General features: G+C 39.7%; 1 protein-coding gene across 3 annotated transcripts in view; it reads left to right on the top strand.

Moving 5' to 3' along the window:
- IPCEF1 (interaction protein for cytohesin exchange factors 1) overlaps nt 1-12,836 on the top strand; it is a 160,432-nt gene that overhangs the window by 133,875 nt on the left and 13,721 nt on the right. For 2 of the 3 annotated variants that reach the window (XM_081044331.1, XM_081044332.1), the window contains one exon: nt 7,943-8,136. In XM_081044331.1, coding sequence (XP_080900457.1) covers nt 7,943-8,136 — 194 coding nt within the window. Of the gene's footprint in view, nt 1-7,942; nt 8,137-11,425; nt 11,508-12,836 lie in introns of all 3 variants that reach the window. The other variant, XM_081044333.1, reaches the window with a different exon arrangement.

Raw genomic sequence — 12,836 nt, forward strand, 5'->3', positions numbered from 1 at the left:
GCCTGTCCCATCAGAATCAGACAATAGGCTGGAATACGTAGGAGGATGAGAAGAGAGTAGCATATGCATTTGGCGTAATTTTGGAAAGGAGTGAACTTCTAACCATTAGTTAAAAATGTTCTTTTGTCTCATTTGCTAATAATGTCACCAAGAAAGATCTTGTTTTAAAAAAGAATACGATTTCTTAAGTCTAAATCGTTGGAGTACTGACCTAAGTTTGACGATAGCTTACTAGTCTTTGAGACGTTCTGAGCTAGTCTAACAGATGTAGAGGGTCATCAACATTTATCTCAAAACCATATCAATCAGAACAGGGATTCTGGATATAGTCCTTTGAGCAAAGCCATAAATATATTTTTTAGTTAGGATATAGCACAGAGAAAATAAATGCTGCTTTTTGGACAAATTCCAATTTTCTCTCTGTGACTCCAGCCCCTTTCTCTTCCTATGAGTTGAGGCTGGTGTTTCATGACAAATTAATAACAGACAGGTTAGTCTTGCTCCTCAAAGTATGGTCCATGGACCAGCAGTTCTGGTATTATCTAGGAGCTTGTTAAAATTTTAGAATCTTAGCAGCATCCTAGACTGACTGAACCAGAATCTGCATTTTAACAAGATCCCTGGGTGATTTTTTGCCTATGAAAGGTTGAGAAGATTGGTCTAGAAGCCCATGAAACTGCATAGCGTGGAACTGAACTTTTGTTCTTAATTCCATCACTAATTTACATTTGGGAAAGGTTACTTACTGTTCTTTAAGAATCACTATTTTTTTCTCATCCATAAAAAAAGTTTTCATTTGTTTTGGCAAAGCACTTGTGAAGCCAGATGAAATAGATTATAAAGGGCCTTATATGCCTTAAGAGAAGGGACTTGAAGTGATATTTTATATAAGAAGACTAAAAGATACTCTTGGGAGGAAGTGTAACAATTGCATTGGAAACACTGGACTGTCTGACAAAATTCATTTATTTTGCATCATAAGACAAGAGAGGTGGAAATAATTAACTTGTCTTCTGTATCCAATGGAAGAGAGACCAGTGGTATTTTCTGCCAATCTTTTTTTTCTTGCTCTTTTTATGATTGGTAAGACAAGAGAATTGATCTTGTGATTTCTAATATGAAATTATAATTTAGACAAATATTTACATACAAATATGAAAGGGAGATATTTTTTAGAATATTACTTTATGGAGAATCCCCTAAAGGTACAGGAATAGCACTGTAGGATTAATGAGCCAGCGCTAGTCTTCTGTACAGCAATTGGGAAGGACCCTCACCTCTGCTTTAGGCTCAGGTGCAAGCTGTGTTTCATTGTATGTATGCTTATACCCTTTGGGTCCTTTCCCCCCTATGATTCTATATATCATCTGCTTCCGTTATTATTGGATGCTCACTTTACAGCTCTGTGAAGACCTAAACACCAGCAATTCGAAGCAGTAAAAACAATATAAAATTTTTGGCTAGGTGTGGACGTGGGTGGATCACGGGTATGTATGTAATTAGCAAGACATTGTAGAACTCTCAGATTATGACACGAAAGAACCAATAAGGCTATTTTTCTTGACTCCTTACATGACCATTTTATTATGTTGTTGTCCTTTCATTTGTGAGTAATTCTGGAATTAGGTTATTAGAGGTCAGACGTATAGTCTTTCAGTTTCAGGTTTTCTTGAAGGACAAATGATGGCTGATAGGCGAGAACATATTGGTGATTTGCTATTCCTCCCCTACCCCATTTCCTCAACAGCTTTAATTTTATCTGGACACACTCACTGTTATCTCCAATTTCAAAATGAATACAAATAGAGAGTATCCAATTTTTGAACATTATTTGGTCATATTTTAGGTGAGTTCTGCATTAACTTTCAGTAATCTCCATAGGTCCACTTTATATATGTGTCTGTTTTAAAGTCACACACACACACACACACACACACACCTGTATTTTCATTGTTAATGTCCTAAAGTTTAAGTTAGGGAAATGAATGCGTGTGTAGGAGGGCGACAACCTCTGATATTTTTAACATGAAGATAATATATAGCCATATAAATATATAAATTATAATGAAATTTCCCAAAGGGCTGTCCTGCTTATTTTTCATTTACAGAGTGTGCTTTATGCCACATTATTCCAAGGTTCTAAAGTTATTTTCATCTTTACCAATTTAACATCTGTTAAATTAGATATGTAATTTAAGATAATGATTTTACTCTGACATAATTATAAACTAATGTTTTAGTCAAAAATAATTTTATCTTCTATCATAATCTTTAGTAGCACAACTAAGCAGCTTGGTGAGCAGAGAAATTAAAAAAAACATACTATTTATCTTCTTTGTTATATACTTGTTTGATTTGCAACTCAAAGTTTGTTAAATATGTATTGCTTACTTTAAAAATACTATGGCATTGAAAGCTGTGTATTTAGGTTTTATTCAAAGTAGAATCCTACCTGCCTAGCTATAAAAAATGACGTATAAAATTATATCCTTGTGTGTTTGAAAACTCCCAGAGTCCTTAATCTTAATGTCCCCTCTAAGACTCCGATGTCTTTTTATTTAATTTTCTTTCTTTCTTTTAAAAAGATTTTTATTAAAATATAGCTAACATATAACATTATGTTAGTTTCAGGTATATACCAGTTATTCAACATTTCTATACCTAAAGAAGTGATCACCATAATAAGTCCAGCAACCATCTGACACTGTACCATGCTATCACAATATTAATTGACTATCCTCTATGCTGTACATTATATCCCCATGACTTACTTGTTTTGTATCTGGAAATTTGAACCTCTTATTCCCATTCACCTTACCCCCCTTTAAAATTGTTTTGTTACATTTGACATTCAATATTATTTTATATTAGTTTTAGGTGTACAGCACAGTGGTTAGACATTTATATAATTTACGAAGTGATCCCCCTGATTAGTCTAGTACCCACCGGGCCTTCTAACCAGAGCTTGAAACTCTGTGTCTGATAGATTGCTTATCTCCATTTCACTTAGTTCTTTTTCTGGATCTTTGTTCTGTTCTTTTATTTGGGACATATTTCTTTGTCTCCCCATTTTGGTTGCCTCCCTGTGTTTGTTTCTATGTATTAGGTAGGGCTGTTATGTCTTCAGTTCTTAGCAGCATGAACTTATGTAGTAGGTGTGCTGTGGGGTTCAGAGGTACAGTCTTTCTGGTCACCTGAGACACATGTTCCAGGTGTGTCCTCTGTGTAGGTTTTGTGTGCCCTCCTCTTGTAGTTGAGTCTTGGTTGATAATTGCACATCAGTCGGAGGGACTGACCCTGGGGATCACTGGTTGTGAGGACTGGCCTTGACTACAGTGGAGAGTAGTAGTGCCGGGGCTGACCCTACAGAGCAGGATCTGCCTCAGCAGGACTCTGATGCTTGCCATTCTGCCCCTTGGATGTGTCGTACTTGGAGGTGGCTGGGTGATGCTCCAGCTCGTTTTGAAATTGGCCACTGGGGGCGCCAGTCCCAGGACCAACTTGGAGAGGATCTGCTGTAGGTCTACTTTGGTTACAGACCGTGCCCCACCTGGGGGCACCTATCGGGGGGAGGGGCAGAAAGAAATCTGCAGGCATTTGCCACCTATGCTGTGCTTAGAAGTTCCCTGAGAAGCTAAGCTGTGAACCAAGGCTAGCTGCCACTTGTTCCTGCTTAGGGCTGCTCAGCCAGAGGTACAGGAAGTGCTCAAGCCAGATGTTGCTTGTCTGGGTTCTGCAAACCTTTGAGAAAGTCTGCAGCTTGAACCAAGACAGTTGGTCTGCACAAAAAAGCCACTGGAAGTGACTTGGATGTGCCTGAAAATTAAGAGGGTGGGGGGCTAGGTCTCAAATCACCAGGGCGGGGAGAACTAATGGTGGAGACTCAGAAATAGTGGCCGCCTGTGTTCAAACTCTGGGAAGGGGGAGGGTTCAACAAAGAAACAATGGCCTCCACCAGCTCCCATCCAGGAGAAAGCTGCCTCTCTAGCCCCTGTCCCAAGCCAGACAACTCAATTCCCTACCATTTGCCTCTGCTGCCTTTCCAGCTGCTGCCCCAGTGCTGGAGCTCAGAGTGAGTGATTCCATTGGTGGGTAAGTCCACATGTGGTCCCTTGAAGAGGAACACCTGTGAGGGCAGCCACACTGTCTCACTCAGTCACAATCTCTCCTGGTTTTCACAACCAAAAATTATGGGGACTTCTCTCCCCGGCACTGGAACCCTGGGCTGCTGTGGGGCTAGGATCTCTCTCTCACTCCTTTAGGGGTTGGGGGGATCCCCACAGCTGAAATAGTCCTCCCGATCTTTAATGGTCACATGAGAGTGGGGACCATTCTACGTCTCTACCCTTCCTACCAGTCTGGAGTTGGCTTCTTCTGAAAGTCCTTGTTTGAAAGGTTTCAGTTCAGCTTGATTTTAGGCGATTCTCAATAATGGTTGTTTTGTAGATTAGTTGTAATTTTGATGTGGTTGTGAGAGAAGGTAAACACAATGTTTACCTACTGTGCCATCTTGGTTGTCTCAAAAAACATGTTTTTTCCCAACTTGTACTTCTTAATCCCTTCACCTTTTTCACCCTGTCCCAAACCCTCTCCCATCTGGCAAACATCAACTTGTTCCCTGCATCTGTGAGTCTGTGTCTGTTTTGTTTGCTCATTTATTTTGTTCTTTAGATTCCACATATATGTGAGATCATATGGTATTTGTCTTTCTCTGTCTGACTTATTTCACTTACATAATACCTTCCAGGTCCATCCTTCTTGTCGCATATTTAATTTTCTTAAGACTTTCTAATGTCTCCAACTTAACCATGCTTAATATTTCTGCTCTGCAGATATCATCAGTTATCACGATAATCTCATTAAAGCTTACTTTTTTAGTTTTATTGAGATATATTCACATACATAAAACTCACACATAAAAATGTACAGTTCAGTGGTTTTTAATATATTCACAGAGTTGTGCAATTATCACCACAATCTAATTTGAGGACATTTTAAACACCACAAAAAGAAACCCATACACTTTCACTGTCATTTCCCATGCTTCTCCCTAGGCAATCCTTAATCTGCTTTTTGTTTCTATGGATTGACTGTTCTGGACATTTCATATAAATGGACTTATACAATATGTGGTGTTCTGTAATTTGGCACACAGCCTGAGCCAAAAACTGTAATTGTGTTCAAATGTGGTTTTGAGTATTTTCCCTCTTTTTTGAGACTGTTTTGGTAGAGCACAAAGAAGTTTACTGAGCAAAACTTTAAGTCAATTGCAGTTAGTCCAATATCTTTGCTCTCCTGTGGTGACTTTCTGGCACAAAATGGAGGAAAAGTAATTATTGCTTAAAGATTTCTTATCTCACAAGAGTAAACTGTAAAGTAAGTGAAATTTGCTTGATTTTGATGCACTTATACTACTAGTGTTTGCTTTTCTCTCCCCTTTGGAGAGCTACTACATTTTTTAGCTCCTCCTAAGGCCATACTTTTAATATGGTCCTCTATCAAGTTTGTTCTCAGGATGGGAAGTGAAATGCATAAACACTAAGGAGTATGTGATGGAAAACGAAATCTCATTTTGTATTCCAAGATTATCTTCAGGGAATAAAGGAATAAAGGACTGAAGTTTTTAGTAAGAAATTAAAGCAACATCAAGAGATGAAGATTTTTCTGTGGGTAACCTTCTGTATTATTTGAGGTCCTTTCAGTTGCATGTAACTGAAACCACCCCCAGAGCATCCTACCAAAGATGGATCCCATAAGCTGAGAGGACTCTAGTGGTATCACATAGATGCGTGTCTCAGCTGTATCCTACGGATTGGCTCCAGTCTCATCATTCTTGGGATGATTCCTAGAATCTTCCAGTTCATATCATCATACCACTCTGTTTAGGAAAAAAGAGATTGATTCTGTGATACGCCAAACCAAAATCTTTGAAGTGAGTTTCTTGATCCAAATTAGACTGACCTGAAACCCATGCTCATTCCTAAATCAATGACTGTGGGCAACATGATGGAACTGCCATTGGCTTAGTCTAGCACATATGGTCTCCTGTATCTTGGGTAGAGTTTCATCAGCAGAAGCATTTAGGCAGAGACTGGCAAGGATGGTCATGAAGGGGAGTGGAGGCAGCCTGAGGAATGATCATTATCTGCTCAAACCACAGACCACAGGCAGGTTCCTTCTCCCAAAAGGCAATTCAAGGAAGGACATTAAAAAGTCATTGGGGGATAGTGGTTCTCAAGCTTTAGGGTGTGTATGAGGTGTGATCAAAACATATGGTGAATGTTTAAATAAAAAAAAATTATTACAGTAAAAGACATTGCAATTGATCCCCCTCAAAATACTCACCCTCACTTCAAACACATTTATCCCATAGTTCTTGCCACTTTCTGAAGCAGTTCTGGAAGACCTTTTTTTGTAAGTCTTTAGTTTTGCTGTTGTGATTGCTGGGATGTCTTGAATCGATTCAAAACATTTACCTTTCATAGTCATTTTGACTTTGGAGAAGAGCCAGAAGTCGCACGGTGCCAGATCCAGTGAATAAGGTGGATGAGGACACACCGTAATGTTTTTATGTGACAGAAATTGCCATACCAGAAGCAATGTGTGACATGGTGATCACAAAATACGATGAATGTGTGATCACAAAATACGATGAATGCTGCTTCCGAGTGCCATTCAACGGAAAGGCAGGGATCTTTAACATGGGAAGTGGTACATTGAACCTTAGTAACAACGTGTGACAAGTTTCAACTTGTTCAGTTGCTGTCAGTTGGGTGTGAGCTATGGTTGAAAAGAAGGTGTGTTTGAAAGTGTGGTGTAAATCATCCTTCATCATGACAACACTCCATGTCACACATCACTGCTGGTATGGCAATTTCTGTCAAATGAAAATATTATGATGTGTCCTCATCTACTTTATTCACTGGATCTGGCACCGTGCAACTTCTGGTTCTTCTCCAAAGTCAAAATGATTCAGGACATGGCGGCAGCCATGACAGCACAACTAAAGACACTCAGGAAAAAGGACTTCCAAAATTGCTTCAGAAAGTGGCAAGAACGATGGGATAAGTGTTTTGAAGTGAGGGGGAGTATTTTGAGTTTTGAGGGGGATTAATAGCAATATGTCTTTTACTATAATAATTTTTTAAATTTAAACAACATATTGTTTGATCATACCTCATATTAGTTTGCTAGGATTTGCCTGTCCCTCACTGTATTATAAAAGCAGATAACTTGTTTGATTTCACGTTTACAGATGGAGAAGAATTTTGCCACAAGGTGAATCATTCCCTGAGTCTCACCAATACCATATTTAGATGATATTTGGATTAGATTTTTGACTTAAGCTGATGTGGGAATAGGTTAAGACTTTTGGAGATGTTGGGGTATGAATGTATTCTGCATGTGAGAAGGACATGAATTTTGGCAGCCTAGGTGGGGGACTGTTATGGGTTCAATTGTGTCCCTTTAAAATTCATTTGTTGAAGTCCTAACTCTGAGTACCTCAGAATATGACCTTACTTGGAAATAGGGTCATTGCAGATATAATTAGTGAAGATGAGGTCAGTAGCACGAGCCCTAATCTAATATGACTTGGTGTCCTTATAAAAGGGGGACATTTGGACAGAGACAAGCACACAGGAAAAACATCATGTGAATATTGGAGTTATGCTGTCATAAGTCAAGGAACTATCAGAGAATCTAGGAGAGAGGCCTGAGACAGATCCTTCCTTAGTGACTTCAAAAGGAACATGACTCTGTCATCACAAAGTACCATAAACTGAGTGTTTTAGACAACAAAAATTTATTGTCTCACAGTTCTGGAAGCTAGAAGTCTGAGATCAAAGTGTCAGCAGGGCCTTGTTTTGGGACCACAGTGTCTAATGTTCTCATCTTTATTTTTAACTAGGTTTATTGTTATGGCTTTCTTTTATTTTAATAGGAGAAACAAAAGTGTCTGAAGATGATGAAATGGAGAAGCTCTACAAATCATTAGAGCAAGCTAGTCTATCTCCTCTTGGGGACCGACGACCTTCAACCAAAAAGGAGTTGAGAAAGTCCTTTGTGAAGCGATGTAAAAATCCATCCATAAATGAGAAACTCCACAAAATCCGAACCTTGAATAGCACATTAAAGGTAAAAAGATTCAAATTGTAAATGAACTCTGGGGCGAGGAATGGCTGGTCTGCCCAGAGATTGACGCTAACCACCATGAGTTTGTGTGGCTAGAGGGTAGGGCAGTAAAAGCAAATTCAGCCTCTATGGGGTGAAATGACCCTTGACATTCTTAAAGCACTAGAACATTCACACAGTAACACCAATGCACTTTTCTACAGTAGGCCTTGATTTTCACATTCACTCTGGTATAAAATGTTAATTGTTAGGCTTCTAGAAGGCAAGGACCAGGTGTAATTCATTTTTTGCACCCTTTTACCTGGCACAATAAATGTTGAGAGCTCAATGTAGTCAGTTTGTGAGAATAAACAGTAATATTAATGATAGGTTGAGATTTCACCTGATTTATCAAAGGGTTCCATTGTTCCGTGCTACATCTAGAAGACATTTTCTAGATTTCAAATACAGCAGAGATTTAGTGAGTCTCAGCTGTAGGCTCTGCAGCCAAGATACACCATGAAAGCTGGGCAGTGTGAAATATACACTTCATAATAACCAGCAGATGTTTTCACAATGGGGATGAAGGACAGTGTACAGGATGTACTGAAGCTACTTTCAGGGCCTCCTGTAACTAAAATGGTTCTTCCTAACAAAAGCATCCTGCTTTCATATTTAGATTATAGAATAGGAGGAGGTCAGAATACTTTGCACAATAGTCTTGAATTAGCAGAAGATGTATAGATTCTGAAAAGCCTGGATAGATCCTGCAGTTTAATTCTGGTTTGTACATGTCCTTTTGCATCAAGCATTTCAGTCTCTTTCCAGGAATAAATATCAGCAATCAAAGGATAAGGCCACAAAGAGACAGCTGAGTGAGTCTTAGTCATACATCTGTTAGTCAATAGAAGACCTAGGCACCCTACAAGGCTGCAAAAATGAGGCTGAAAAATAAAAGGCAAAGGGGTACTTTACACAAAAAAATCCAAATGCAGAGAAGTTCTCTGACATTTAGTGATGGAAAAATATCACTAGCACTCATTTCAAAGGCAGATATGTTTTATTCCATAGTATGTATAGAGTTGATAAATGTATTTGGTTTTTTGATGTACTATGCCATAGTATCTTGGGATTTTACTGTCTTATTTGTGATAATTGATATTAATGAATACATTTTTCATTGAACAAATATTTCCTGATTCTTACTGTGTACCAGACACTATTCTAGGGCACTAGGACCATTGATTGAGTGGACTCCACTGGGCAATAAAAACAGAGAGGAAAACAGAATGTAATGTGATAAGTGCTTTAATTGATGAAAGCTTGGGGTGTGGAGCAGAGTGGCTGCCTATCTGAGGCCATTAAGGACAGTGTCATGGAGGGGCTGACAACTCTCCCATGTGTAAGAGATGAAGAACATCAGGATGAGAACGAAGGGCATTCAAGGAGGAGGAACTGGCCTGGGTAAATACTTGTATATATCAGTGGGTGATATGTTGTATGTAGTCCACGTTGGGAGTGTCGACTTAGGAAACGTCCAAACCTGTAGAGAAGTTTAATGAGTTTATTTGAGCCAAACTCATGACAGTTGCTGTGAAGCAAAGTCTCGACAAATTGAGAAAATGCTCTGGAAATGATAGTGTTGCAATTTGTTTTATACATTAGAATCAAAAGGGGAGGGTTATATGATATCCATTGGTGGTAGATTAAGGGGGTGGGAGAAAGCAAAGCTGGGAAATCTCTGGGATTATATTAAAAGTAAATTGGAGAGACAGATACTTCTTTTACATGGGTGGGTACAGGATAGTTAATAGTAGTTAGCATTTTATAGCACGCAGAGATGGTAACCAGGGGACAAGAATAACAATGAGGGATTCTGTGGTCTCCTACTCTGGTGTGGCAGGTTGTGCCCTGCAGGGTCGGGGGAAGAATTACTTTGACATTCCAAGGGCATGTTGTCTTAGGTAAAAGGACAATAGACGGGCTCAATTAAGGTAAAGACTGGCTTTTGTCAAGGAAGCTACAGGCCAAGGGTCCTGCCAGGACCTGCTTTTAGTTAGCGGTGTTTATGTTCAGACCATCCTATGTGGTAAATTTCGGTCTCTGAGTTTGTAGGGCCTGCCATGCAGGCTTTTTCTGAGATTGTCAGGTTTAATGTGGTCCCTTTTTTGTCCACAGGAGAAACAGGAAATAGAGGCTAAGTAGAGGACAGACAGTGCAGGCCATTTCTTGAAGGAGAAAGATTGTGTTTTCGGCTTTCCATAGCAACGTCAGGATTCTAGATCATCATAGGACCATGTCCTGGCCTGGCTACTGGGAAGCCAGGTTTGTACAAAGAAGTCCAAGGTTTTACTGGCCTATGTGGTTCGCTGTGAGGTTTGTACAAAGAATTCAAGTTTGTACAAAGAATTCAAAGATTTTACTGGGCTATGTGGTTCTCTGTGACCTCTTGCTCTCCATGTACTCTGGCCATGGAATTGATGAATTCAGCTTTTTCTTTTCTCCCCGTTTAGTATTAGTTCTCTATTGCTAGGTGACAGAATACCCTCAATTTAGCAACTATAAACAATAACCACTTATCATTTCACAGTGTCTGTGGCTTGGTTAGGTGCTTCTGCCTCCCAGTTTCTCACTGGGCTGCAATCCAGATGGCTGCATGCATTCCTCCACTGGGGGAACATGTGCTTCCAGGTTTTCTCATACGGTTGTTGCTAAGATTCAGTTCCTTTCAGGTTGTTGGACTGAGGGTCTCAGTTGTTCACTGACTGTTGGTGGGAAGCCACACAGTTCCTTGCCCTGTGAGCCCCTTCGTAGGGCAGCTCTCAAAATAGTAGCTGGCTACCATTTCTTGAGAGCAAGACAGAGAGTGAGCGAGATGGATCATACTCCAATCTCAGTTGTGACATCACACTGTATTCTATTCATTAGAAGCCAAGACACTAGGTCAGCCTGCATTCACAGAGGGGAATGTAGCAAGGAGCAAGGAACATTGTGGGGCTATGTCAAGGGGCTACCTCACCGAGCTGAAGAACTCTGTCCTTACGTTCCCGGAAAGAGGCCCTTTGCGCAGATCCCTTAGGCCTCACAAAGTATAATGATGGGGTTAATGAAATATCATCCATATCATGTGGTCCCATGAATCTCATCAGGAGGGAGGAAGACATGATGATGTGGAAATTGGCCTTGCAGCACATCAACCTATTTATTGGAGGAAGATAATTTGGTACATGTCTATTTATTCATGCCAAAAAACTATAAGAATTATTTTCTTTTAACTATTGTTAATTTAATTTAATGGTCTTTAAAATTCAAGGCAGTCAGGATGGTGATTGTCTTTGAGGAGGAAGGGAAGATATAACTGAGAGGGCCCACAAGGACAACTTTGGAGGTGCTGGGTAAGGGTCCTTTTTTGACCTTGGTGGTTGTTTCAGAGATCTGTCCCTTTTGTGACAATACATCAAGAACAAATCTTATTCTATGTGCACTTTTCTCTATGTATGTTGCATTGCAATTCCAACGTTTACTTAAAAAATTCTTGAAAGCTGGAATGTGGGCAAGCAAAGACAACAGTTCCACACAGAAATGAGGAAACTGTTTTAACAATAATGTTTATGTTAGTGATCGACACATTCCGTAAAGAAATACCCCTGTACTGGGATTGAATTGGAACAAATACTCTTTATGGAAATTCTTCGAGGAAGTTGAGTAAACTAGCATGTCATATTCTAAATGCATACCTTTCAGAATTTTGGATAGCTCAACATCCACTGACTTTGGCTGAGTCTGCCTTTATTTTAAAATGAACGTTTAAAGGGTCTGCCTGAAAACTTCAGGGTTTCCCTGGCCTATGACAAGAGGAACAAACTCTCCTTTCCCGTAACTGCTCTGGTGGAACACATTTCCAGTGCTAAGGTCTTGAATCAAGCCATGTACTGCATATGTGGAGTGAAAAATGAAATTCCAGCATTCTCTCTTTCACGGTATTTTTTGGAAGCCCCACCAGGCCCTGCCTGCCTGCCAGAAAGTCAGGAGGATGTGGTTAAGTGATGTAAAGCGATGGGGAGCGAGCGTCCTGTGCCTCCTGGGAGAGCTGGCGGTGCGTGATGCCACTGACCCCAGGGGGGGCGCAGTGGTTTTGTGGTCTCATAAATCTCCTTCCTCTCTATTCTTGTCTACAGATTTTTTTTGTTTGTTTTTATCCATAAAAGAACCCACACAGATGTGAGCCAAATGGTAAGAAATTTGTGTCATTTAGAGCTAAAAGCCATGTTTGAAGTGTTAGCCCAAAGTTGAAGCGACCCTTTCCTAAAACCTTTTATCAGAATTATAGGGGTGGCTACTTCATTTTTGCCTTTAAAAAATCAATTTTCCACATTTTGTTAATCTGCAAAGATCTTAGTTTTTTCAAGAAAACATTAGGATTTCTCTCTGAACAGATGTCAAAATTTCTTAAGAGCAAAGAAAAAATCCTTAAATAATTTCATTGAATAGCACTATGCTGATAGACCATGAAAGCTCATTATTCTTGTTTATTTATTTCCTTTTTGAAAATACTGTTTTTTTGGAAGTGTAGATGTTGAGAACTCAGAAGAAAGAAAACTCTCTTGGCCCTGCTCAACTTTCTACCAGCAATTCTTCCTCATAACCCACTTGCTTAACCTCCTTTTCTCTGCTTCTGGGTCTTGCTCAGCCTGCTTGTTATCCTTATCGGGTAACTTTCCTCT

Source organism: Rhinolophus hipposideros (assembly GCF_964194185.1).
Source record: "Rhinolophus hipposideros genome assembly, chromosome: 3".
In the NCBI taxonomy this organism is placed as follows: domain Eukaryota; kingdom Metazoa; phylum Chordata; class Mammalia; order Chiroptera; family Rhinolophidae; genus Rhinolophus; species Rhinolophus hipposideros.